Source organism: Macrobrachium rosenbergii, chromosome 27 (genome assembly GCF_040412425.1).
Source record: "Macrobrachium rosenbergii isolate ZJJX-2024 chromosome 27, ASM4041242v1, whole genome shotgun sequence".
NCBI lineage: Eukaryota > Metazoa > Arthropoda > Malacostraca > Decapoda > Palaemonidae > Macrobrachium > Macrobrachium rosenbergii.
This window is the reverse complement of record NC_089767.1, coordinates 33,024,896-33,048,508: the sequence shown is the minus strand read 5'-3', so window position 1 is coordinate 33,048,508 and position 23,613 is coordinate 33,024,896. Positions and strand designations below refer to the sequence as shown.

The 23,613-nt window shown below is 34.6% G+C and overlaps 1 protein-coding gene across 1 annotated transcript in view; it reads left to right on the top strand.

Annotated features, from left to right (window-relative positions):
• Window positions 1-23,613, top strand: part of LOC136853579 (uncharacterized) — a 359,829-nt gene that overhangs the window by 201,608 nt on the left and 134,608 nt on the right. Inside the window, 6 exon segments of the mRNA XM_067129318.1 lie at window positions 2,777-2,848; window positions 7,948-8,103; window positions 10,283-10,457; window positions 11,899-11,919; window positions 15,390-15,647; window positions 20,580-20,798. Coding sequence (XP_066985419.1) covers window positions 2,777-2,848; window positions 7,948-8,103; window positions 10,283-10,457; window positions 11,899-11,919; window positions 15,390-15,647; window positions 20,580-20,798 — 901 coding nt within the window.

Here is a 23,613-nt window from a genome sequence, read left to right as displayed (position 1 = left end):
GGAAACCTTACTTAAAGTTTACTTTTGTTGTTTATAGATAGTGTCCTTGTTATAGTTTTATAATTGTTTGCGAAATTTGCTTTTCTAGAGCTGTAGGAAAGTGAAGAGGATTTACAGTTAGTCTAGACTTTTGTAGTGCCATAAAAGTTTAACTCTTGCAGCTTTAAGTCTTAGCTGGTTCGTCTGAGAGATTCGGAATGCTGAAAAGTATTTAAACGAACTTAAGAAAAGAAAACATATCTTAGCGCCATACATTTCGCTGCAGTACGAATAAGCACTTCATTGATGTAAGCAGAATTGCTTTAGTAAGTCAGAAGCACGATTGTCAGTGTAAAAGCACGATTCTCTTTATAGTGAAAGGTCAGCTTCCTCCTCAAAGGTAAAGTTAAATAAATGTGTCGGGCATTACGCCCACAGTTCATTTTAAGAGTGTTCGTGTGACTCATTTACCCTGTTGTGAAATTCTCATTAGTGCTGCTTGATATAAAGTTAATCACGATATTAGTTATGGAAAAACAAAACCAAATTAGATCTGTGTTGTTGTGAGTTGTGAAATTTTCATAAATGCTGCTTGGTATAAAGTTAATGTGAAACATGAAAACAAATTAGCCTTGTGTTGTGTTTGAGTTGTGAAAATCTCATAAATGCTGCTTAGTATGAAGTTATATAATGATATAAGTTATGAAAATACAAATTGCACATATGTTGTGTGTGAGTTTTCTACTGAAATTAATGGGCCAATGTTACTTGCAATAATTAAGTCAAATGAATTATGACATTCTTATCCTAAGAGGTACTTTATACCATACTTAAACGCTACAATACTGTATCAGTTATGTGAACACGATGGCACTGTATTTCAAACACAAAAGCTGCATTAATTATTTTCTTGAATTTACAAATGTTTTAGGCATTGGTGGACATTTAGTAGACACTTTTAGAGGCAGATTATTCGCTAGAACCGATAAAGGAAAGTTCATTTTTAACCTAGTTAACACAGCGGATTTTCGTTAGTGTATAGACCTGCCAATATTATTTTTTTTTTAATTTTCCTTCATTTTTCACTCTATAATGGACACTGAGCGTGTCCAATTGCATGTTGAATCATTTATTTATTTCTCACGCTCAGTTCGTATTGTGACATTTCTTCTGCACTACGTAAGTATTGGTGAGCCGTTGTACAGCAAATATTTACATATGAATTACTTACTACACCTAGTATGTGATTTTCATTCATGCTTTAGTAGAGACATGATGCATAGCCAAGGTTTTTGCTTTCAGTGTTTTATTAGGATACATATTTTATATTATTGTATACATTAAGGATGTGGTTATACCTAGGGAATGATTACATAAGTCAGAATCATTGGGAAGCATTGATGTTTACCGAGAATTGCTTATTTTACATTTAATTTTGATTCTGTGTAAGATATGAATCTGTGTAAGATTTATTCATGCGTTAGGGATCCATCTCATGTTTTCCAAGCTCCAAGATAACAATTTGTTCTGTAAGTTTGGTGAATGTTGGTTTTGAATAACATGAATTTCGTAAGTTATTCTTATGTTTTTAGTCTCATAACTCCCATTTGCGGTTTATTTAGTATCACAAAATGGCTTTTAAGAGCAAACTGTCCCTGCCTTTTTTTCATTTTGCAATAACAAATGACCTTGGTGTATTAAAGTCGTGTACAGTTCATATTTTCAGTTAAAATTAGCAGCAGGAGTTTTTAAAAAACGAGGATGTCACTTTTAACTTTCGTTCTGATGACATACTTCCTCAATAAATAGAATACGGTGCTATTATCTGTGTTGTTTGTGCTTAATTGAGATAACCAGGGTGTATAAAAGAGTATGTACCTTACTTTTACTTTGAAATTAGCTGTGTTATGGCTTCTCTGGTCACTGAGAATATTGTAACTTCGCGATCGTTATATGCCTTCTATTCTGCAAACAATATAAATCATGGTAATTTATTATATGTACATTTACTCGTTATTTTGACAACATAGATTTATTTGTTTGCCAAATTCACGGAGTCTCATATAGGTGTCAATTTATTGGGAGTGCATGATTTGGATCCTGAAAGTAGAAAGATGAATTATGAGAAACGCGTAAACAAATGAGGAAAGCTACTGTGAATGCCGTGCATGAGGGTGTATCCACACTGCAGTGAAAAATGTCATAAACACATGTTGGCATCTTGTTGCATACATATCACTAAATGTTGAAAACAATTAAGCGACTGTAAGTAGAGAACGAATCTTTGGCAAATGCTAGATGATTGTATGAAGGACTCGTTAAAACTATCAGTAAGTTGTTGACTTGTATTCAGCTGTTTGTGATATGTATGCATCCACACTGCAGGAAAATATTTCAAAAAAAAATGTCAGTAACTTGTTGCACACACATCACAAACAAGTTGAAAACAAATCAACAACTTTTCGGTAGCTCTAACCAATGCTTCATGTGATTACCCAGCATCTGCTACAGGTTCATACTCAACTTGACGTTGTGGACTTGTTGTAAACATGTTTGTGATATGTATCCAATAAGTTGACGACATGTCTATGACTATGAAAAGTGAGTTACGAAGGGAAATATAATGAAACTGTTTCCATGTAGCCTACTTCATCTCACCACCCATCACCCCCCGTTAATATGTCACTGAATACAAGTCTCTCCATTATTAGAATAACATTTGACCTATGACCTGACATGCCTCTATTGAGAGACTTAAAGGCAGACTCATGACCTTTGTCATCTAACTTGTCACCAGCTTGAAGATGTGTACGGGCTGGCTGACGGGCCGCGACCCAGGGGGGGCAGCTCCCTTGAAACCGTCCTGATTGTAAGTATCCTTGGCGTTCGAATGACCTTTCTTGACCCCTTCTCCCAAAGCAAGCCAGTTTTCTTCTTCTTCTTGTTCTTCTTCTTCTTCTTCTTCTTCTTCTTCTTCTTCTTCTTCTTCTTCTTCTTCTAAATAATCTACATCTTATTCTTCTTCTAAATCAGCATCATCTTCTTCTTCTTCTTCTTATTCTTGTAAATGTTCTTATAAATCTTCTTTTTGTTCTTGTTCTAAATCTTCTATTTCTTCTCCTCCTTCTTTCTTATCTTCTTCTTTTTGTTCTTGTTCTAAATCTTCTATTTCTTCTCCTCCTCCTTTCTTATCTTCCTCTTTTTGTTCTTCTTCTAAATCTTCTATTTCTGCTCCTCCTCCTCCTCCTCCTCCTCCTCCTCCTCCTCCTCCTCCTCCTCCTCCTCCTCCTCCTCCTCCTCCTCCTCCTCCTCCTTCTTCTTCTTCATTGGTCCCATTTCTGTGTGGCTTTGCTTTCAGTTGTTATTGGTTGATGTGCCATGTTTCTTTTCCCCCAGTCTGTCGTGTGAGGAATTCAGAATCCTTTCTCTTTTGTGTATTGCTTTCGCCCTCCCCTCCCTTTCCCTTTAAGCTTTCTTTCGTCCCGTTTTAAAGTACACTCGTAGTTCCTGTTGCTGTGCCTTTTGCCGTTCCTGTTGCTGTTCCTTTTGCTGTTTTTTTCCTGTCAAAGAAGTCCAACTGAAATTTTCTCCTCATTGGGTAGTGGACGTATGTATCTTGGGTTAGTGTAGGGTCATTTCAAGTCCATCATACCTAAATGACCCTTTTGAAAGGATCCATACCAAAGGGTTTTGTTTACCCACGACGTTAATTACGTAAACATTTAACTCTTTAAATATTCATGTAATTAATTAACATAAATATTTGAAAGAGTCAACAGATATCACGTAATCTGTTACTACAAGTTGGTCTTTCTTTGCTGCGTTGTTTGATGTCTCTTGTATAAGATTAGAGTCCTTTTATGCATCCTCCCTAAGAATATAAACTTAAGGAACTGTTGCTCAAATATTGGGTTACAAAAACGCATATAACTAACTGAAAATTTGATTTGAAAGACACTATTCCCACCTAGATTCTGCTCCTAACTGCTGAAGGCAAAATCTGCAAAAAAAAAAAAAAGGGTATGCGTCCGTAAAACCGGCTACTGCTTTAAAACTTTTAGAGAAGAAGAGCTAAACTACGTCTGATTTAATAGCTAAAGAGTGTGTCAACAATATCTAAAATGAGTTGCCATGGTAACGATGTATTCGATGCGAGATTCACTGAAGATCTACTTTCTTCAAAATTCTTCGTCAACATTTGACACCAGTTCCTTAAACACACTTGGCAATCTCTACAGATAAATATAAAGGTCATTTATACGACATTTATGCTTGGAAGTAACGAAAGACTTCGGTTGAACTTACATCTTCATCAGTGTCATTTTAAACCTGCTTCGCGATCTCGTTTTGAATTTTTAAAAATTATGTGTCTATTGTAATTGTGGCTTTAAAGAAAAATCAAATTTCAGTACCCAAACTCTTGATTTTCGTAAATGTGTAGTTTGTAGCTCTCTTTCCCATTTCTCTCTCTCTCTCTCTCTCTCTCTCTCTCTCTCTCTCTCTCTCTCTCTTTTTTCTCTCTCTCTCTCTCTCTCTCTCTCTCTCTCTTTTCTCTCGCTTTCCCTTTTTTCTCTCTCAATCTTTCAACTCTCTCTCTCTCTCCCTTTTTCTCTCTCTCTCAATCTTTCAACTCTCTCTCTCTCTCTCTCTCTCTCTCTCCCAATCTTTCAACTCTCTCTCTCTCCTTTTTTTCTCTCTCTCTCAATCTTTCAACTCTCTCTCTCTCCCTTTTTCTCTCTCTATCTCAATCTCTCTCTCTCTCTCTCTCTCTCTCTCTCTCTCTCTCTCTCTCTCTCTCTCTCTCTCTCTCTCTCTCTCTCAATCTTGTCCCTATTGTAATTGTAGCTCTAAAAAAAAAATCAATTTTCAGTACCCAAACTCTTGATTTTCGTAAATGCGTAGTTTGTGACGCCGTAATAATATTTCTTGTTGTATTCACCCTCTCCCTCTCTTGTGGCTTGCTTGCCATTCCCTTGCACCATTTCATGTTGCTGATGTTTACTCTTTGCCGCTATATTTCGTATGCAGCCTGATTTCTCTTGGTGTCTTCTTCGTCTGTTGTTGTATTTGGATGTTCTTTCTTTCTCCCTCTCCTTCTCTTTCTCATGTTGCTGCTTTCAAGTAAATGTTATTGGTGTCTTTCTCCTTACCATTAAGGTAGATCCAGTGATGATCAAACCTTTCTCTATGTTTCTGGCCTTTACGTAATATCTGCTGAAAAACATTCCATAATGTTATACTTTAAGTTCCATGTCAAACATTTCATGTATATTTGAAGCTTAGCATCAGGAGTAAACTTTTATTAAAAATCATATGTTTAGGTTATTTTGAATAATGATAGGGCTTTTTCGATATGTGTGCCTTTTTGTATATATAATATTCTGAAATATTTAGATTGTAATTCATTTTTTCTTTCAGTGAGCCCTTGATCTTTTCTCACCCACATGTCGTAGCTCCTTACTGGGAAGATTTCATATGACACTACAATAAAGTGGCTCAGTTTCACTTTAGTCTCATATTCACTCTTATATAATACCTTCACCTCTTAGGGCTATTAAACCATCCCGCGGCATATGCCTTCTACCCTTCCCCAGTCAATTCCTTCCATGCAAGACCAATTGCATTGCTTGTACAAAGATCCTATTGGGTAGGGAGGTGGGTTGGTGTCTGTTACGTAACCAATCATCTTGATTGATGTTGATTCCTGTACCCGTATCACTAATCTTTCAGGAACCTGAGTTGATGATGCTATAACCTCTTGTTGTCTTAATGTAATCCCTCCATTTTATTCGTTAAATCTTTCTCGCTGAACATTTGAGTACGTTTTATTTGCGCAGTTTGTCCCTCTGATCGAAAGAGCAAGCTAATCAGTGCTTACGCTTCCCCTTCTCTTGATTTCAAACTTCCTTTCTGATATATGTCAATAAGAAATATAGTACCAGTTCCCTTGCGTCCAACCGAGAAGGAAATATCTGGCCTTAGCCAGAAAACTTCCGACTAACTTCTTAGAAAAAAAAAAATCTGGTGGTCTTCCTCCTCCTCGCTTTCAACCTGATAGATATGTAGTTTGCTCTCGAAGTGAAGAGGCTAATCTTGACAGAGTCTCTCGTTTCTCTCCTAAGTCCCTTCTTTTTTTTCTTTTAAATTCTTGTGCTCTGCTAAATATATGAACGAATATGTTTAACACCGAATTGTTCTTAATTGTTCAGGATCTATTAGTTTCAGGTGTGGTTCTTTTTTAAGTTGATGAGTTGATATAAAAAAGAACTGTTGTATTGTTGAAGTCAAATGACCCTATAAAACCAGTTTTACTTTGCTTGCGACGCCACTAAATATGTTAGATAAATGATCTCTCAAATGTTGAAAGGAAATTAAATGCTATTATGTGAATCTAAATAATCAGCTTGCGCTGTTGTTTAAAGAAATTATTTCAATAAAGAAAACTGAACATTCTTTTCTGCTAATCACAAGGTTGTTGGTTTTATATACAAGATGCACAATACTTATATAAAAGAATGATTTTTCCTTTCCTCGAAGTGTTGAATATAATACAAATAATTAGTCTATTTCCATGTTAAGCATCTACCGTAGAGTCAGGCAATTCATCATCCTAAGTTAATATTTTTCAGTCAAACGTAGCGTTGCATATTCATATACAAAAACCAGTATCAAGTTATTGTATGTGATTTTCTTTATTTTATAGGTAGGTTTAATAATATTTTATGTTAGTAATCGAGTTACACACACTTTGACACAGGGCAAAGGGAAACTAGTACTCCTAAAAATGTATATTTCTGTCTCATGCTCTGAATGTATCGGAAAATCTTTTAAAATTGTGATATTTTGTTGAGCAGTAATTAGATATTTTGACAGAACCATGATATTTCACTGGTCAAGGTTAGTGGCGTCAACCAGAATGTATTTCAGGACAGGTACCAACCAGTTAGGGCTCAGGAAACACTATTTTAAGCTGTAGTCAAACGCTTTTGCATTTTTGTTTGTATCTGCGCATGCCTGGAAGAACCTGTTTTGCAAAAGGAGCATTTCTTAAGAATACCTGAGCTCATTTCTTAAAAATTACTGAGATCGTTTCTTAAAAATCATTGAGCTCATCTCTTAAGAATGACTGAACTCATTTCTTGAGAATGACTGGGTTCATTTCTTAAGAATGACTGAAGTCATTTCTTAAGAATAACTGAGCTCATTTCTTAAGGATGACTAAACTCATTTCTAAAGAATGGCTGAACTCATTTCTTAAGAATAACTGAACTCAGAATTCATGTTGGGAAGAAGAGGTGCTCATTCTTAAGAATGACTGAGCTCATTTCTTAAGAATGACTGAACTCATTTCTTAAGAATAACTGAACTCAGGATTCATGTTGAGAAGAGGGCTCATTTCTTAAGAATGGCTGAGTTCATTTCTTAAGAATGACTGAACTCATTTCTTAAGAATAGCTGAGCTCATTTCCCAAGAATAACTGAGCTCATTTCTTGAGAATAGCAGAACTCGGAATTCATGTTGAGAAGAAGTAGAGCTCATTTCTTAAGAATGACTGAGCTCATTCCTTAAGAATGACCGAGCTCATTTCTAAAGAATAATTGAACTCGGAATTCATGTTGGGAAGAAGAGCTCATTTCTTAAGAATAACTGAGCTCATTTCTTAAGCATGACTGAACTCAGAGTTCATGTTGAGAAGTAGAAGAGTTCATTTTTGTTAAGAATGACTGAGTTCATTTCTTAAGAATGTCTGAAATTTCTTAAGAACAACTAAACTCAAGAAAAGAGCTCATTTCTTAAGAATAACTGAACTCAATTTTTAAGATTAACTGAACTCAGAATTCATTGTTGTGTAGAAGAGCTCATTTCTTAAGAATGACTGAACTCAGAATCCGTGATGAAAAGAAGTAGAGCTCAGGCATGCCAAAGAGTGAATGTATTGTGAATCACTGTATACTACCCATCTGCAGCAAATGAAAGAAGCTGCTGACAAGCGGCGGGAATTGGAGAGACAACATGCGGAGGCGCTGGCCCAGCTCCGAGAGCAGCAAGCAGCCATTGCTGACTCGTCGAAGACCAATCAGAAAGATCGCAAGGCTTCTGTCGAAGTTACTGAGGCACTCCAGGTGGGTTCCCAGACGCGTTTTGTACGAGTTGGAGAAACGGTGTTGTTGCCATATAGCTGTCAGTACCACAAAAAGGTGTTTTGTGTTTTGGTTTCTTGTTGTTTGCAAGATAGATAGGTTGTATTTGTTTTATGTTTTTTTTCTAATTTCAATCTTGGGCCTATCCTTGAAGAATAGATATAAGTTGGAGTAGTGTTGCCATATGGCTGTCAGTACCTCAGGAAAGTGTTTCAGTTTTTATTGTTTATAAGACAAGTAGGTTGAGAGTTTTTTTTTTTTTTCTTATCTTAACCTTGGTCTTATCCTTCAGGAACAGATTTATTTTATATCATGTTGTTTACAAGACAGATAGTTTTTTTTTTCAGTAACTTAGGTGTTTTAATTCCTTATTGTTTATAAGACGTTGTGTTTTTTTTTCTCTCATATCAATCTTGGTCGTATCCTTGAAGATCAGATCTTTTCTTTTAGTGTAGTTAAGTCAAAAATTAAGAACCTGAGCCAACCTACTTTTGCAGATAATGTTTACATCCCTTTTTGTTGTTTTATTTGGCAGTTCTAAGCAATTTCTTGGTAGAAGTTAACATTTTTATATAGCTCTTGAAGCTAAAGATATGTTTAATAAAAGAAAAGTGGTTTGTAGAATCAATACCTCACAAAATCCACAAAGAGGTGTCAGGATACCATACGGTTTGTATTAGAGGCACACCCATTATGCTATTCAGGTTTCATAGAAGGCCTTCTTCACAATATTAACTTTGTAGCAGGACAAGCTTTTGTTCTTTTCTTTGCTTATGTATCCAGCTTACTTAGTTGAGAAGCAAAAAGTCTAAGTGTTTAGAATTTCTCGTGTTGGTATTATATGTAAAGGGTGAGTAACTTAAGAAGCTATTTGAGAATAGCCTTATGTATTTTACGTATTGATCCACATCAAAAAAAAAACAGAAAGAAAGAAGATGGTTTGTTTATGCATGGTAACCTTGTGGATGTTCAGAATTAAAAATAGAAAATTCATTTACAAACCAGACACCAGACAGGAACTGGTGATTTGCTCTTGACTCGACTAATATAAGAGAAATTACCTGTAGGTACAGTATCCATAATTATTTCAGATATATTATTATCTTTAATTTTGAGACTATTTTCAAGTCCAGATATGATACAGCTGGTACTAGTATAGTGTTACCTTTTTGCTTTTTCCATGCCTGGCGTCACCCAAGACTTTTAGCATTTTTGATCATTTTTTTTTTATAGGACCTATGTACAGTGTCCATTTTTTTTCATTTTAGGGATGTTGATGTATACATTTTTGTAGTAGAGTTCCATGTAAGGCAATTTTCCATTTTATTCTATTTTAGGGATGTTGATGTTTAAATGTTAGTAGTAGAGTGTCATTCATAGCAATTTTCTATATATAATAGTCTTTTAATACCTAAATATAGTCTTTTAATCTAGTTAGTAAAATGGTAATTCATTGCCTCTTCATACTGTTGACTGGGGTATTTAAAAATGAAAATGAGTTTATACTTTTAACTCAGTTCTAGAGATGCTGAATGTTGAGCTCTAGTTTTCTTGAAATCCTTATAGTCATTTATCGTAGTAGTATCTAGAATAGTATCTGTTTATTTAGTTTTCAAGTAAGACAGTTTGAAATTCGTTACAATGCTGAAATATTATGGAAAGTATTAAAGTGCAGATGAGGAAGAATTACCAAAAATGTGGTGTTCTGAATGCGTGTTTAATTTCATTGTGATTGATAGATTTTAGACAATATTTTTAATCTGATTTTTGTTTCAATTAGATGTATTTTATGTATTGAGTACGATTGTAAATCAGTCAAAGTTTTCAGTGATTTAATCATTGATTGTCACTGGCTTTGGTGATTTGTGAAGTCTACGAGTATTCAGTCCAGTCTGAAAACTAGCCCTTTGACGCAGTATGCTTAAAGAAAATGCAATATAAGCACTTTTTTTATCAGTTGCATATGCAATCATTTAAGCTTTTAAACTGTAGAAAATGCTAGGCTCCTATATTTTAAGTGTAGATTGTTGGACTGTTTAAAATAAATACAGTGTAATCTTTCTGGCCTGAATATTCTGACATTAAATTGTAGTAGGGTCCCCAAGAATGTAAAAATGACCAAATTTTCAAGTGACCCTCAGTGCTTCTAATCTCCACTCAGTCTAAGATACGGGAACTTGAAAAGAAAGCCGAAGTCCAAAACCTTCGTCATGAGGAACTGCTGCTGGAAATGCAGAGCCTGAAGAAGGCGCAGGGGTCCCCGAAGAATTCGTGGTCGAGGTCCGGTTCCCTCAGTGCTGATCTTCAGAGTCCAGATTCCGGTGACGTCACACCTGGTGAGTTGTTGTGTTTGGGATAAGTCCAGGTTATGGTTCTTCTTCTTGCCTCTTTTCTTCTTCATTCGGCTTAATGGATATCGTAGATGATCGATGCTTTTGCTGATTTGGTTATTTATTTTTTTAGGTTGGTAGGTTCAAAAATAAAAAAAGGTTTGTATGTGCTTTTGGCATTGTAAATTTAAAGTTTAATAATGTCTTGTTCCACCATCAAGGCATTTTAAATATTAACAATTGGTGTATATATATATATATATATATATATATATATATATATATATATAAATAAATAATACGAAAATATGGAACGTAATGAATATATATAAATAAAGGCAATGCCACGAAGGAAAGAGAAATGACGAGTGGTACTAGGCCTTTCGACTTACTGTCCTTTGCTTAGCTAAGTAAAGGACTGTAAAGTCGAAAAGCCTAGCACCACTCCGTCGTTTTCTTTCCTTTGTGGCATTGCTTTATTTATATATAGGCCTATATATATATATATATAAATATGTATATATATACATATATATGTATATATATATATTGTATACATTTATATATATATGTATATATATATATATATATATATATATATATATATATATATATATATATATATATATATATATATATATATATATATATATATATATATATATATATATATATATATATATATGGATATATAGCTTACTTGTTAGAGGTCCTCTTCATGTTCATCCAGACAGTGCTACTGAATCTGCAGTGAACAAGAGTTTGTCTTGGGTTTAGGAATGCCACACTAGACTATTCTGCCCAAAAACCACAAATATCTGCTCTGCTATATCTTGTACGTCTATCCGGACAAACTTAAAACCTGTTATGAGATGGGGCAACTAATTAATGCATGTGGTTTTGGTTTAACTTAAAACTTTTATTTTCCAAGGTAGTTCTTTCCTTGAAACACGACAAACATGTAGTTCTTGAGGGTTAAGCTATATATTCTCATGTTGGTCCATGATACATTTGCGTAAGGTATCTTTGAAAATACTGTATAACCAACTGTTTAACCAACTTGTATACAGATTAGGCCTTGGTAGTCAGTGCCTAACACATCACTTGAATAAGCTGGCCCCAGACACATCATTTCCAGCAGCAGTGGATTCTTAAGAAAGGTCCAGGGTTTTAGTTTTTAGTAAACAAGAAGTTGGTTACTTCACCAGAGTTAAGTTGGGTCTCAGAATGTGATTATGAGTCATTACTTTAAGGGCTCAAAAGTAGCAGGTTCATATAAGATGAGAAGCTGTTTATTTGTTTAATTTCCAGCTTAACTAGTGCTTATTTTCATTATGCAAAGCTTCTTATGCAGTTAATTTCATTAGTTTTTTTATCAAGGTTACAGTTCATTAAATTGAAGATTTTGCTTTTATAGAAATTTCTATTTATTTTGCTTTGCTTCCAGAATTCTATGCAATTTTAGCAGGTAAGTCTATAGAATTTATTACAAATTTTATCATAGAGGTTAATCTTTGTCTCCAGAGTTCCCCATTTAGTCAGATTAAGAATTTAGTCAGTTGTAGTACAGTAAGCTAGTGCCCTCTCGTAATATGCTTTTTTTACTTAAGGTTAATCTTTAAACCAATTTTTATGGATAAGGAGTTTTATATAGATTCACCATAATCTTAATATTGTAAATAGATTTTCTCTGCTAATGTGTGCACCATTAAACTTCCTAGTTCTCAGAATGGTCGTTCTCATTCCTAGAGACCCCAGCCATGAGTTATGGCTTATGCAATTTTATAGGCTCAGAGTTTAAACTGGTCAATAAAACAGCAACTATGTAGTTGTGACAAGCTGCGAAACCCATCGTAGTTCAGGAAGAGTTAATTTACCAATAGATTTCTTGCTTGAGAAACAAATCTACGGATATGTGTCTGTATAAATATATTTTAAGATAAAGCTAAAGCACTCTGTCTAGCTTTATTTTTAAATATGTTTGTACACATACATAAGTGCGGGTTTGTTTCTCCATATTAAGACTCATAATATTATGAGTATTTTTTAAAGATTTCTTGACGATACTGTATTGCAATTTTTGACGTTCAGTGCAAAAAAAAAGGCAGATCTTTTAGTAATTCTTTAGGAAGGAAGGTTTTCTCAGAGGTAAAGTCAAGGATACCTTCAATTCAGATGAAGAATTGCCATAATACGTAAAGATAATGGCAGGTCTAGGATGCCCTAATTTATCAAAGCTTGTGAATAACAGTTATAAGCTTCTTGAGTGGCTGTGATTCTGCAGTGATCTCTTCTGTAAGTTCCGAAATTTCTGCAGTGATCACTCCTAAAAGTTCCGAAATTTGTGCAGAGATCTCTCCTATAAGTTCCGAAATCCCAGAGAATATTACACTCTGACCCTAGATTTAAGTTTAGCTTCACTCTGAAATCCCAAATCAGATCCTCTGATATTTGGGAAAGTATAGGATTGGTCACTTTCATGCTAAGTGATTTTTCATACCTAGGCAGTGAAGCAGTGCACCACTGGCACAAGATTTTTCGGAAGTATTATAACATCTCTTATATATTAGCTTTGATTTGAAGATTACTCCCATTTTATGTGTTTCACTGAATCACCTAGACAGAAATAGGATGTCAAAACAGAATGAATTGAAGAAAAAATACGTTAAAAGAGTGTTCTGTACTAAATACACAACAGAAATTTAGTCCTGAATATTTAGGGAATACCCTTCCTTTAAGAAATTTTCAAGGCTAATAATGTAGTGTGTTAACGGGTTTTTGATATTTTGTCTCATATCTCAGAACAGAAAATCTTCACACAAGTACCTCTTGCTAAATCTGACACTTTTTACCATACTTTTGATCATGTTTTGGTTCTTGTAGCTTACAGTATTTTATCTCAGTAAGAGTACAGTATGATTTTAACATACCATCAGTTTGTCAAGAAAGTTCCCCTTTGACTTTACTGTAGTGTTGATTATACTTGGTTTTTCTATAGTTTCTACATCTCTTTTATATATCTCTATGTTACTATGAAAACTACTCTTATTCTCTCATGTATATGGCTGCTTCTTCAACTACAAAACTATTTTTTTTTTCCTTTTGCTTTCCCGTTGGGTGGTGTTGGCAGAAATGTCTTTGTACAAGCAGGCTCTACTCCGCAGTACTCTTCAGAAACAGAAACAAAGTAACTTACAATACATTTTTCACAATTAAACTTTCAAACGACATGCGACAGTCCAGTGCAGTTTGTCTGTTAAGCCCAGTATCCATTTTCAAAAGTGGCTTTCAAAGGAACCCTTGTATTGTGAATTTTTTTGTGTGTGGTACAGTAACTGATTCCTTTCATGTATTTTTGGATTTGATAAGTACCACCTTATAAAGTTTAAGATCAAGTTCCAACATAGGTGTTTAAATTACTGATAAATATGAGTGCATATCCACAGTACAGTCATTCTGCTCTGTACATCTCATCATGCATACTATACAATCCTGTTCATCTCAGCTTTGCAAAATCTTTCACCTAATGCAGTCAGTTTACTAAACTAGCCTGTTGTATATTCATTTAATGATGAAATAGCTTGTGGTGAAAGAAATATAAATTAGTTTAAAGAATATTGAAATAATAAATAAAGGTAATTCAGTTCCTATTAATGAAACAAAGGCACAATTAGAGTAAATTTGACAGTATACAAAAACATTACATTGATATCTTATATTTTCCTAGATTTACATATATTTGTCATGTTAATATATCAGATACAAAAACACTCTTTATAAAATGCAGCTTTTCATTGTTAATAGACTCCTGAAATAGATTTTTAAACTTACAGTGCAATATAGTGTTTTAAATAATTGTATTCTGAAACTAACTAATTTTTAGAGTGTCATTTGAAAGTCATGGACTGTAATGTATGTATTTTTTCTTACTTCATAACTGGGTTCTATTTGTTTTGGATGCATAATTTACATATATATATATATATAAATTCTCTAAAGAGCTCAAGAGCAGTACTATGCTTGGGAAGCGCCTGTTAGTACATAAGGATTGGGACACACTTCTGCAAATACATTTCTTTTAAGTCTTTGTTGCTGCTGAGTGTCCGCTAACTCTCTTTTGGCCTTGTTTTAATTTCAGTGTATACAGTGTTTTTTCTCTTTCTTTTTCAGTTTTTCTCAGTTTTTTTGGGTCGTTTACAAAGGCAACCGGTTGTTTTTCATAACCTGAACAAAGTGTGAGATTATATACTAACCAAAACTCTTGAATGAACTGTTTATGAAATCTGCACGGGACTTGAGTGGATCTCTTTTTGTAACTTACATTAGATTTGGTTGGGCATTTCTGTCATTTTAAATGAATGGTGACTGAGACAATCATTCTGAACTTCTTTTTGAACTTCTTGATTAGTGCACATATCACCTCATTATGCTTTATTGCAAACTAAGAATGCATTGCATACTTGTGTCATAGGTAGCCATTTTTCTGTACAGTATCACTTAAGTAAAAGGAGAAAGTTTTACTTTTTAGGACTTTATCAAGATAGTTTGATTAGTTTCATGTACATTTAGAGTAACTCTCTTTTGTTATTTAAAATGTACGATGTACAGACTTTTCATTGATATTTTTGTACAGTATCCTTTGGGAAGAATGAGCATGCTTTTGAGTGAAGTATTATCTTCCACTTTAAACAGCACACAGTTTAGAATTACGATTACTAAATCCTTTAGCCTTTTTTTAATATAAAACTGATGGAAGACTTAGACTCTCGGTTAGATAGCTTCCTGTGCAACTAGTAAGCAGTGCATCATCCTTGTTGACCACTACTACTGACCTCTTCTTCTTCATCTTCTTCTTTTTGCACGTGCTTCGTCATGATCACGTGACCTCCTCTGCGGGTCTCAGACTGCATGCTCACCCCCCGCCCCCGTTCTTTGCAGATTCCAGTCAAATTTTGTCCAATGGTAGCACGGCCCGATCGACTCCAGTGCCTGCCCCTGGGATTGGCATGAGTCTGCCCCACGGCCTGGACGCGATAGGACTGGTCGATCTGCCGGACTATCTCTTGGCCCACCACCAACAGCCCCCTTTGTCCACGTCACCTCTCGCTGGCCAAGCAGGTCAGAGATGCTGTGAGGAACGTGTCCATTGGTCTCTCCCTCACTCTTCCCTCTCCCCCTCAAGAAGGATATTTAAGAGTTAGTCATCCACGAATTCATATGTGCCCCAAAAAATATATATATATCTATATATTTTCACAGTTGCACAAAATTGCTGTTGATGGAAATGGACATTTGAGATGTTGACTGCCAGGTGGTGATGCATATAGCCCCCTCCAACGCATACTACCCCCTCCTCCTCCTCCTCCCCCCAAAAAACAACAACACTTGGATGCTGGTTTAATAACAATTAGATATAGTAGCATCGAAGGCATGTGGTTATGGTAAAAGTGTAGATTGTTATAGAGAGACTACACATCTAAACCTAAACATTTCTCTTTTTTGGTGGGGGATTTGCTTCATTCCTGATAGAGAACTGGAGACAATTTTTTTTTCTAATCACGAGACAGTTTAACCTTAGCATGGCACTTACAATCTGTGTGTTATCTTAGCACCACTGGACTTATTAGTCACTAGAGTAGGGAGATATTTAACTAAAACTGTGAGAAAATGTTGGGCAGAAATCTTGGAGCTTTAGTAAAGCTGTCCTCCGCGTTATGCTGTGAACAATATTTTGTTTAGTACAATTTATTTTAGCCATTTAATTTGGGATTGTTTTAAGAAATGGTCTTAGGGAAATCATTTTCATATGGTGACAAAATGGCAGTACAAAACAATAATACAAAGTCCTATGAAGCCATTAGCTTAGAAACAAGTAAATAAGTTTTTGTGATGAGAGGTAAGATGCTTAATAGTTGTAACATAAGCATTTTGGGAACTCACTCTGCTTTTCAAAGCAACAGACTGAATATACAAGTGGAGGTTTTTAAGACATCGTGGCAACAGCACATTCTCTATTTAAGGTCCAGTATTACTTTCTCACTTTATATACTACACACCAACATGCATGCAAAGTGTTAACATGGAGCATTTGCTTGCAATCCAGCCATGTTCCAGGCAGGCTGTAGCGCCATTTGTAATTCAAAATAGGAAAAAAATTCAACTTCATTTTACTGTATATTCGTAGTGAGCTGCTGTTGCCAGATGCGCCACCAGAATTAGGAACAAGAGCCTTTCTGATGCTTGAATTCAAGGTTAAAAAGTTGCTTTTGCAGTCAACCAGTATTTCTGTATCCCTAAAATGTCAAGCATTTATCGATCTTAAAATACAGTATACAGAAAGTTTCACGAAAATAATTTAGGCTTAGCTTCCACCGAAAACAAAACTTGTTACATATCTGAAATTTAGGCTTTTTGTAAATTTTACTTCTCCCTGTTAATTCATCTATATCATTATTTCCTCTGGTCTTACAAACAAACTTTGACAGTTAATTCTATCACTGTGTAGTTTAGTTGAAACACTTAACTATTATCACTTTACTTATGAGAAGGAAATTGCCATTTTTGGGAGGTTCAGTATGAACAAAGTTCCTCTATTCCTTCAGAATATTAGTTTTACATTAATAGCTAGCTCAGATTTTACTGTAGTAAACGGCAATTTCTTTCCATTTAGTCAAATCCTTCTGATAGTTGTTACTAACTGGTGTGTAAGTTTTCTTTGATCAAGTGAGCTTAATCTTCAAGGGTAAGTTATGAGGAAGACACTGCAGTGATTACATTTTTCCATTCAGAAAAATATTAAAATGCTGTGTACTGTACTTGTACCTTGTGGCTTATGTATGCAAGACCCTGTTTAAGGTTCAAAGTTTTTCATTACCCGCTGATGAATTTTTTATCAACATTTTTTATTTTCAGAGGTAAAGGTGACAGTTTTTGACAATTTTGGTTAACATTGAAATGATACTACACCATTATCACTACCCATTTTAGGTTACCCTAGTGATCACCATTTAACAGTGTTATGCACATTATTCAAAGAGGTACTATGTGCCACTTTGAATGATAGGAAAAACATTTCTTAGTTATGTTAAAACATTTGTTAGATATGTTCTGTCCTTTTGTGTCCTTGCAATGAATGATATTTCTTGTAGATGTTTTCTCTGAGGGAAAAAAGAGTTCTGCATGTTATTTTTTTATACAAAAAAAATTAAACATAAGAAACCTTTCTTGAAGTTGCCTGTACAGTACAGTGCTTATTTTTAATTAAAATTAAACAAGAGCTGGTACTTAAGTCCTTGAAAGTACAGACTTACTAAAACATGAGCTGACTGATAAGGACCTAGCAAAGAATGTTTATTTTATATATAAGGAGACAAGTTATGGTAGTTTGAATAAGTTATCACACCATACAAAATGCACCCTATTAGCAAGTTGTTTTTACTGTATTTAAAATTAGTAATTTGGAATATTGAATTTGATGATAAAGCAGCCAAAACTACAGTTATTTAACCCACTACTGGAGTTGTTTTACTGTATTTAAAATTAGTAATTTGGAATTGAATTTGATGATGATTGCATTTAACCACTCTTGTGTTGTGTGTTGTGAGGAATGAGATTGCATTTGAGACGTCTTGTGTGAGAGAGAGAGAGAGAGAGAGAGAACAACGACGTCTTGCGTGAGAGAGAGAGAAACGAACAACGGCGTACGTACTTGTTGAATGATGTCGTTAGAGAGTGTGGATTTCTTTTGTTTACGTTTTGATTGTCCGTGTGGTTTCGTGTTTCGTTGTTTTGGGAGTCTTGACAGAGACATTGTGCTGAAAGAACGTTTTTTCCGGTAGTTGATAGGAGTTTTGGTTGCGTTTTTGTTTCAGTTTGTGTGATTTGGTATTTGGAGGTTTTGTGGTTGGAGTGTTTGTACTCAGGCGTGTTTTGGTTTTTGTGCTGTGTTGGATCGGTGTCGTGATCGGTGTGCTGTGTTCCGAGGAGTTGAGTTTGAGTCTTCGTGGTTGAGTCTTTTTGGTCTTGGGTATTATTTCATAAGGACATTGATTGCTTTCAACATAAAATATAAAATATAGGTTTTTCTGTTGTATTATGATGTGATTTGAATGATTTTGAGGTTTATTTCCATCGCAAATGAATACTTATCCTTCCCGGCAAATGATATACACAAAATTAATAAAGTTACGACTTGTCAGAATACTGCACACCGCTCTCCATAGCTAATACGGCAAAACTGTGTAACTGTTTACTGATTACAGTTTTGCCGTATTAGCTATGGAGAGGGGGTTGCAGTATTCTGACAAGTCGTAATTTTATTAATTTTGTATATATCATTTGCCGGGGAAGGATAAGTATTCATTTGCGATGGAAATAAACCTCAAAATCATTCAAATCACATCATAATACAACAGAAAAACCTATGTTTTATGTTGAAAGCAACTAACATCCATAAGTAAAATAATACCGATGTTTTGGGTTGTGTTTGTGTACTGGTTGGGTTGTTGTTTTCTTGGTTGTGGACTTTTGTTGTGTGGTGAGCGTTGGCATTATCGGCGGTTGGGGTGACTCCGTGACCTCCTCCTGCTTTTTTTGTTAGTGTGAGTGTGTGGTTGTGAAATCCCGCCACAGTGGTGTTCATTATTTCAAAAATAACACCACTCTGGACTACAGTAATATTATCTAGCCACTTAGGCTTAACTAATACCGCTTCATCATAAATGCATTGAGAGTAACCTTTCACTGTATTCAAAACATTTTGAATTATTATCAGACTGCAACTTTTACTGTTAGACTTATGCAAATCAGCTGTTAAACTGATAAAGCATAATGATAGGTCTTTTTGCAACTCTTCTTTTCCTCTGAAATGACAAATGAGAAGTAAGATTCCTTGCAGGTAGTCAAGATGATAACATTTCTAGCATCTGTTTGTAGTGTTTGATCAATTATTGATGAGTTTGACATTCAACATAAGCACTGTATAGTGGTATGCCCCTGTTAATGTAGATTGAAAGGTTATGTTTTTGCAGTAATATCATTTAAATGTTTTTTTTTTCATAGTTTTGACATTCTTAAAGTTACCTAGGATATGTAGATACTGTATTGTACTTTGTACATAATTTTTTTTTAAAAATACAGTAGTTGCATATATTGGTGTCTGCATGTATGGTACCTACATATTCATAAGCTGTGTAAGAGAATTAGCATGTGTGCTAGATTGTCTGAGTACAAGAATGAAATTATGTGTTTATAGCTACAGTAGTTAATTGTAGGGCTTACTTTATCTATATAATTTGATCAGTATTTAAGACAGCCATAAGTCTTTGGAAAATTAAAGATGGTCCTGTTGATTGCTAACGTAAAGTTATTTGCTTGATTACCAGTTAGAAAATGTCCCCTTGGTTTTCAGTACAGATACCATGAATATTCAAGTATCCTGTGTTGACAATACAGTTTTATGAACTAAACTAATATTTTTTAATGTAAAATCATTGTGGCTTGATCTGACAGAATGCAATTGAACCTATAAGGCCAAGTTGTAAAGTAACTGGCTTATAAATAATGTACTTCTATGCTTCATTTTCTAACAAATATTTGATTATACAGCATTAAACCATTTTGAAATTCATGATGGTCAGAAGTACATTGTCAAATTATTCCAACTTTAGGCAAGTAGGATTGTTGACTAATACATGATGAAGTGTACAGTACATTAAAAAATCACTAATAGAGCCTAATGGTACTTGCTTTTTGATTAATATGAAGGCCTGTATCCTTTGTACGCTATACTGTAAGATATTATTAACCATCCCCAAACAACTGAACATAGGGCATTGAGAAAGACTCAGTAAATAATGAAGATAGTGCCTTGGCAGGTATTTAAGAATCAGTCGATTTAAGGCTACCCTGTACTGTACTGTATGGTAGGAATTATGGCAAATGTAGAATTAATTGTATATCAGTACAGTATTTAAAACTAAATGTAAGTTTCTGTAGTTTTGGAACTTACAAATTTAGTACATCCCATGAGGACCCAAGTTTTGAACAGGGAAATTCGTGGCTTGAACTGTCGGGGACACAATCCCTACTGCTCACAGATTTCACATGGTATGATTTTATATTCTCTAGGTCTTACCTCCCTCAACTCCCTATCGTCGGGTATATACACCAACACCACATCCTCAAGTCTCGTCGCCCCAGGATCCGTGGGACTCACGACAGGCTCCTCGTCGTTGCCTGTCTCGGGCACCGTCGAAAATGCGTCGTCTGAGATCGACCGGATTATGGCAAAGATAGAGCAGGACAACAAGATCCTCGCAGAGTTAGACAAATCTCGTTCAACCATAGGTAAGTCCAGGGTCTAGTACCTCTTCTGTTGCATGACGATGAGAATTCAGACCAAGGAGTTTGATCAAGTTCTTGTAAACCACATGGTGAAAGAACGTTTATTTGTGTGAAGCTATTTGACAGAAGTACAGTATGTCATTTTTAGTGCGGTCATGATTTCTGAATAACCTTCCAAAAAACAATTGTTTGGGTTATTTGAGAAAAATCTCCCAAGAAGGGGCCACTTAATCCGCGATAGTCACGGGAATGTTGTAAACACTCAAGGATTGCTGATTTGTTGGTGACGTAAATTCAACTTCAGATTGCTGGCACATGAGGGAAGTCTCTTATACATGTTGTCAACTTTCTTTGAACTCATTTTTATCATTAAAGTTTCTAGGATCGTTTTATTCATAGAAGCAAATTCACATCTTCGGAGTCTACACTTTCTGATATTTGTTTATTCATTTTTTTGCTAGTACATTAACAGGTGATTCAGGATGGAAGCGAATTCTGGTGCTGTTGCTGCATAAGTTATGAATGTTTTGTTGTAATTTGAAAGAACAAACAGAAAATTTTCATTTAAACCATAAGTATTATGATTTAAATTGATGTTGTGATAAAGTTGGCTGTCCTTTTCCCAAGAATAATACATTTGACAACAATTACTCAAGTTACAGATCAGGTGTTATGATACTGCTCTGTAGACATTCAAAGACAGAGGTGTTAAAGATAAACCTGTCCATTTACATTCACAATTTCAATCATCTCTGCCCTATATATCAATTAATTTTTTATAAGAATTCACTGTTTCAATCTGCAATGCAGGTAAAAAGTTATGATGAACCCAGAGTGATGGAAGAGGTTTATAGAAAATTTCATTTTCATTATTTAAAAGAAAAAATAGGAAACTTTCACAGTATTTTAAGTGTTAATAGCCAGCTAAATCATGATTTATTGTAATCCCAGTGAAAATTAATATTTAGTGTGTTAAATACTTCATTGAAGCTACCATGTAAAGAACAAGAAAGTTTAAGTGCCATTACTGCATTTTATTTGCAAAAATTCTTGTTTTATATGTCATAAGCTAAAGACTGCCACTCCAATGTGACCTTACTAATTGATAATGAATTTAGAATTAAACATATAGTAAGCAACTTGACTAATTCCAGTAATTATATACATTTTGGGTTGTCTCATGATTACAGCATTTCATACTACTGATCACAACGTAAAAGTCAGTGCTTAGTGTATTACATTATGCACAGATCAGTATCCACAAAATAATTTCCAAGTACTGTACGTGGAATACTTATCAAGGCATGGGAGTTTCACCTGGTGCATAATACATCATGTTTTCATTGTAATTTTTGAAACATATGATGCAATTGCTATATTAGTACGCTTACTATCTGGACGCAACGTTTGCTAAAACTGGTATCCGTTTAAACTTTGTGGTAGAACATTAAAAATCCATATTGATTTTATATTCTTAATACTTTTGATAATTGCTAACGCCAGACATTATTGAGAAATTTTTAAGAGGACAATAAATCTATACATTTTGTGATTATAATTTATCGAGCCACGACCTTGTGATATAAATGTGGGGTAAATATAATGTATCACATGTAGAAACTTTTACTGGGGTGCAATTTCATATTTATTTTTACAGAATTTAAACATAAAAATAATCAAGTTTTAGTAACATAGATAATGCATCAATCACTTAACCTTATTAACCCTTTGGGATTTTTTGTTTTGTACTGATGTGACACAAATCAAGTTGATGGCTAAGTTCATATGAATGAGCTCTTAATAATTAGCCTAATGAAATTATGTAACATTGATGCTTCAATTTTGTACTTAAATTCCCTCCTTTATTTCACTATAGACTTATTTTTCCTTGTAGCTAAAGTAGTACTGTACTATACAGTTATAACAAGACTTTAACAATGCTAAATCTGGCTAGAATTTGATTCTTTAATACTTGAATCAAATATTTATTTTGTTTTTGTATTGGCTGGTAAGGAACTGGTTTTACAGATGTATAACTCTATTTTGGACAGTGTATTTATTTGTTACCAAAACTTCCCTTGTTCCCTTGCTGCTGAAGCAGTGTATATGGGTATGACATTAATTCAAAGCTCCATTGAGTATTACAGATTCTGAGATATGATTAGATCAAGTTACCAATTGATGCAAATTACCAGTACTGTAGTTATATAGATTTTTTCCTCTTATCCTACAATACCAATATTAACTTTGTTTTAAATTATTTTACTTTTTTTTTTAGTATTTTCACTCCTGTGATACAAATTGAGGTAAGACTTTATGATACAGCTGCAGCAAATGTAAATTCTGTTAGTACTGTTACATAAAGAATAAAATACAAAAATAGGGGGAAATTAAACTGTTTCCTAAAAGACTTCTAGTATAAGGTTAACTGTCTGGGTAGCATTAACTGAATTCTTGAGTAGTTAAGGTAAAAGCAAGCAAGATTATGTTGCTTTGGACTGAAAACATCAAGGTCCCAGAAAGCGCTTTGTGATATAAGAAGGGAAATTGCCTTTGAAGGTGAATGAGCTAAAATTTTGCATCAGAGAAGGTTGATATTGCACTTGGTATACTGTACTGCATATGCATTCTAGACTGCAATTAATTTGTCATGTTTATCACAGCAGTTGTCATTTGTGCTTGTGACCCATTCCAAGTCAGTTCAAAGTTGAAATTTGATGCATATCCTTGAGGGTTAGCAATTGACCTGATTTTTGGACATGTAAGGAAGTGACCTTTGACCTGCGCGTGTCTTCAGGTCCCCATGTGAAACATGTGC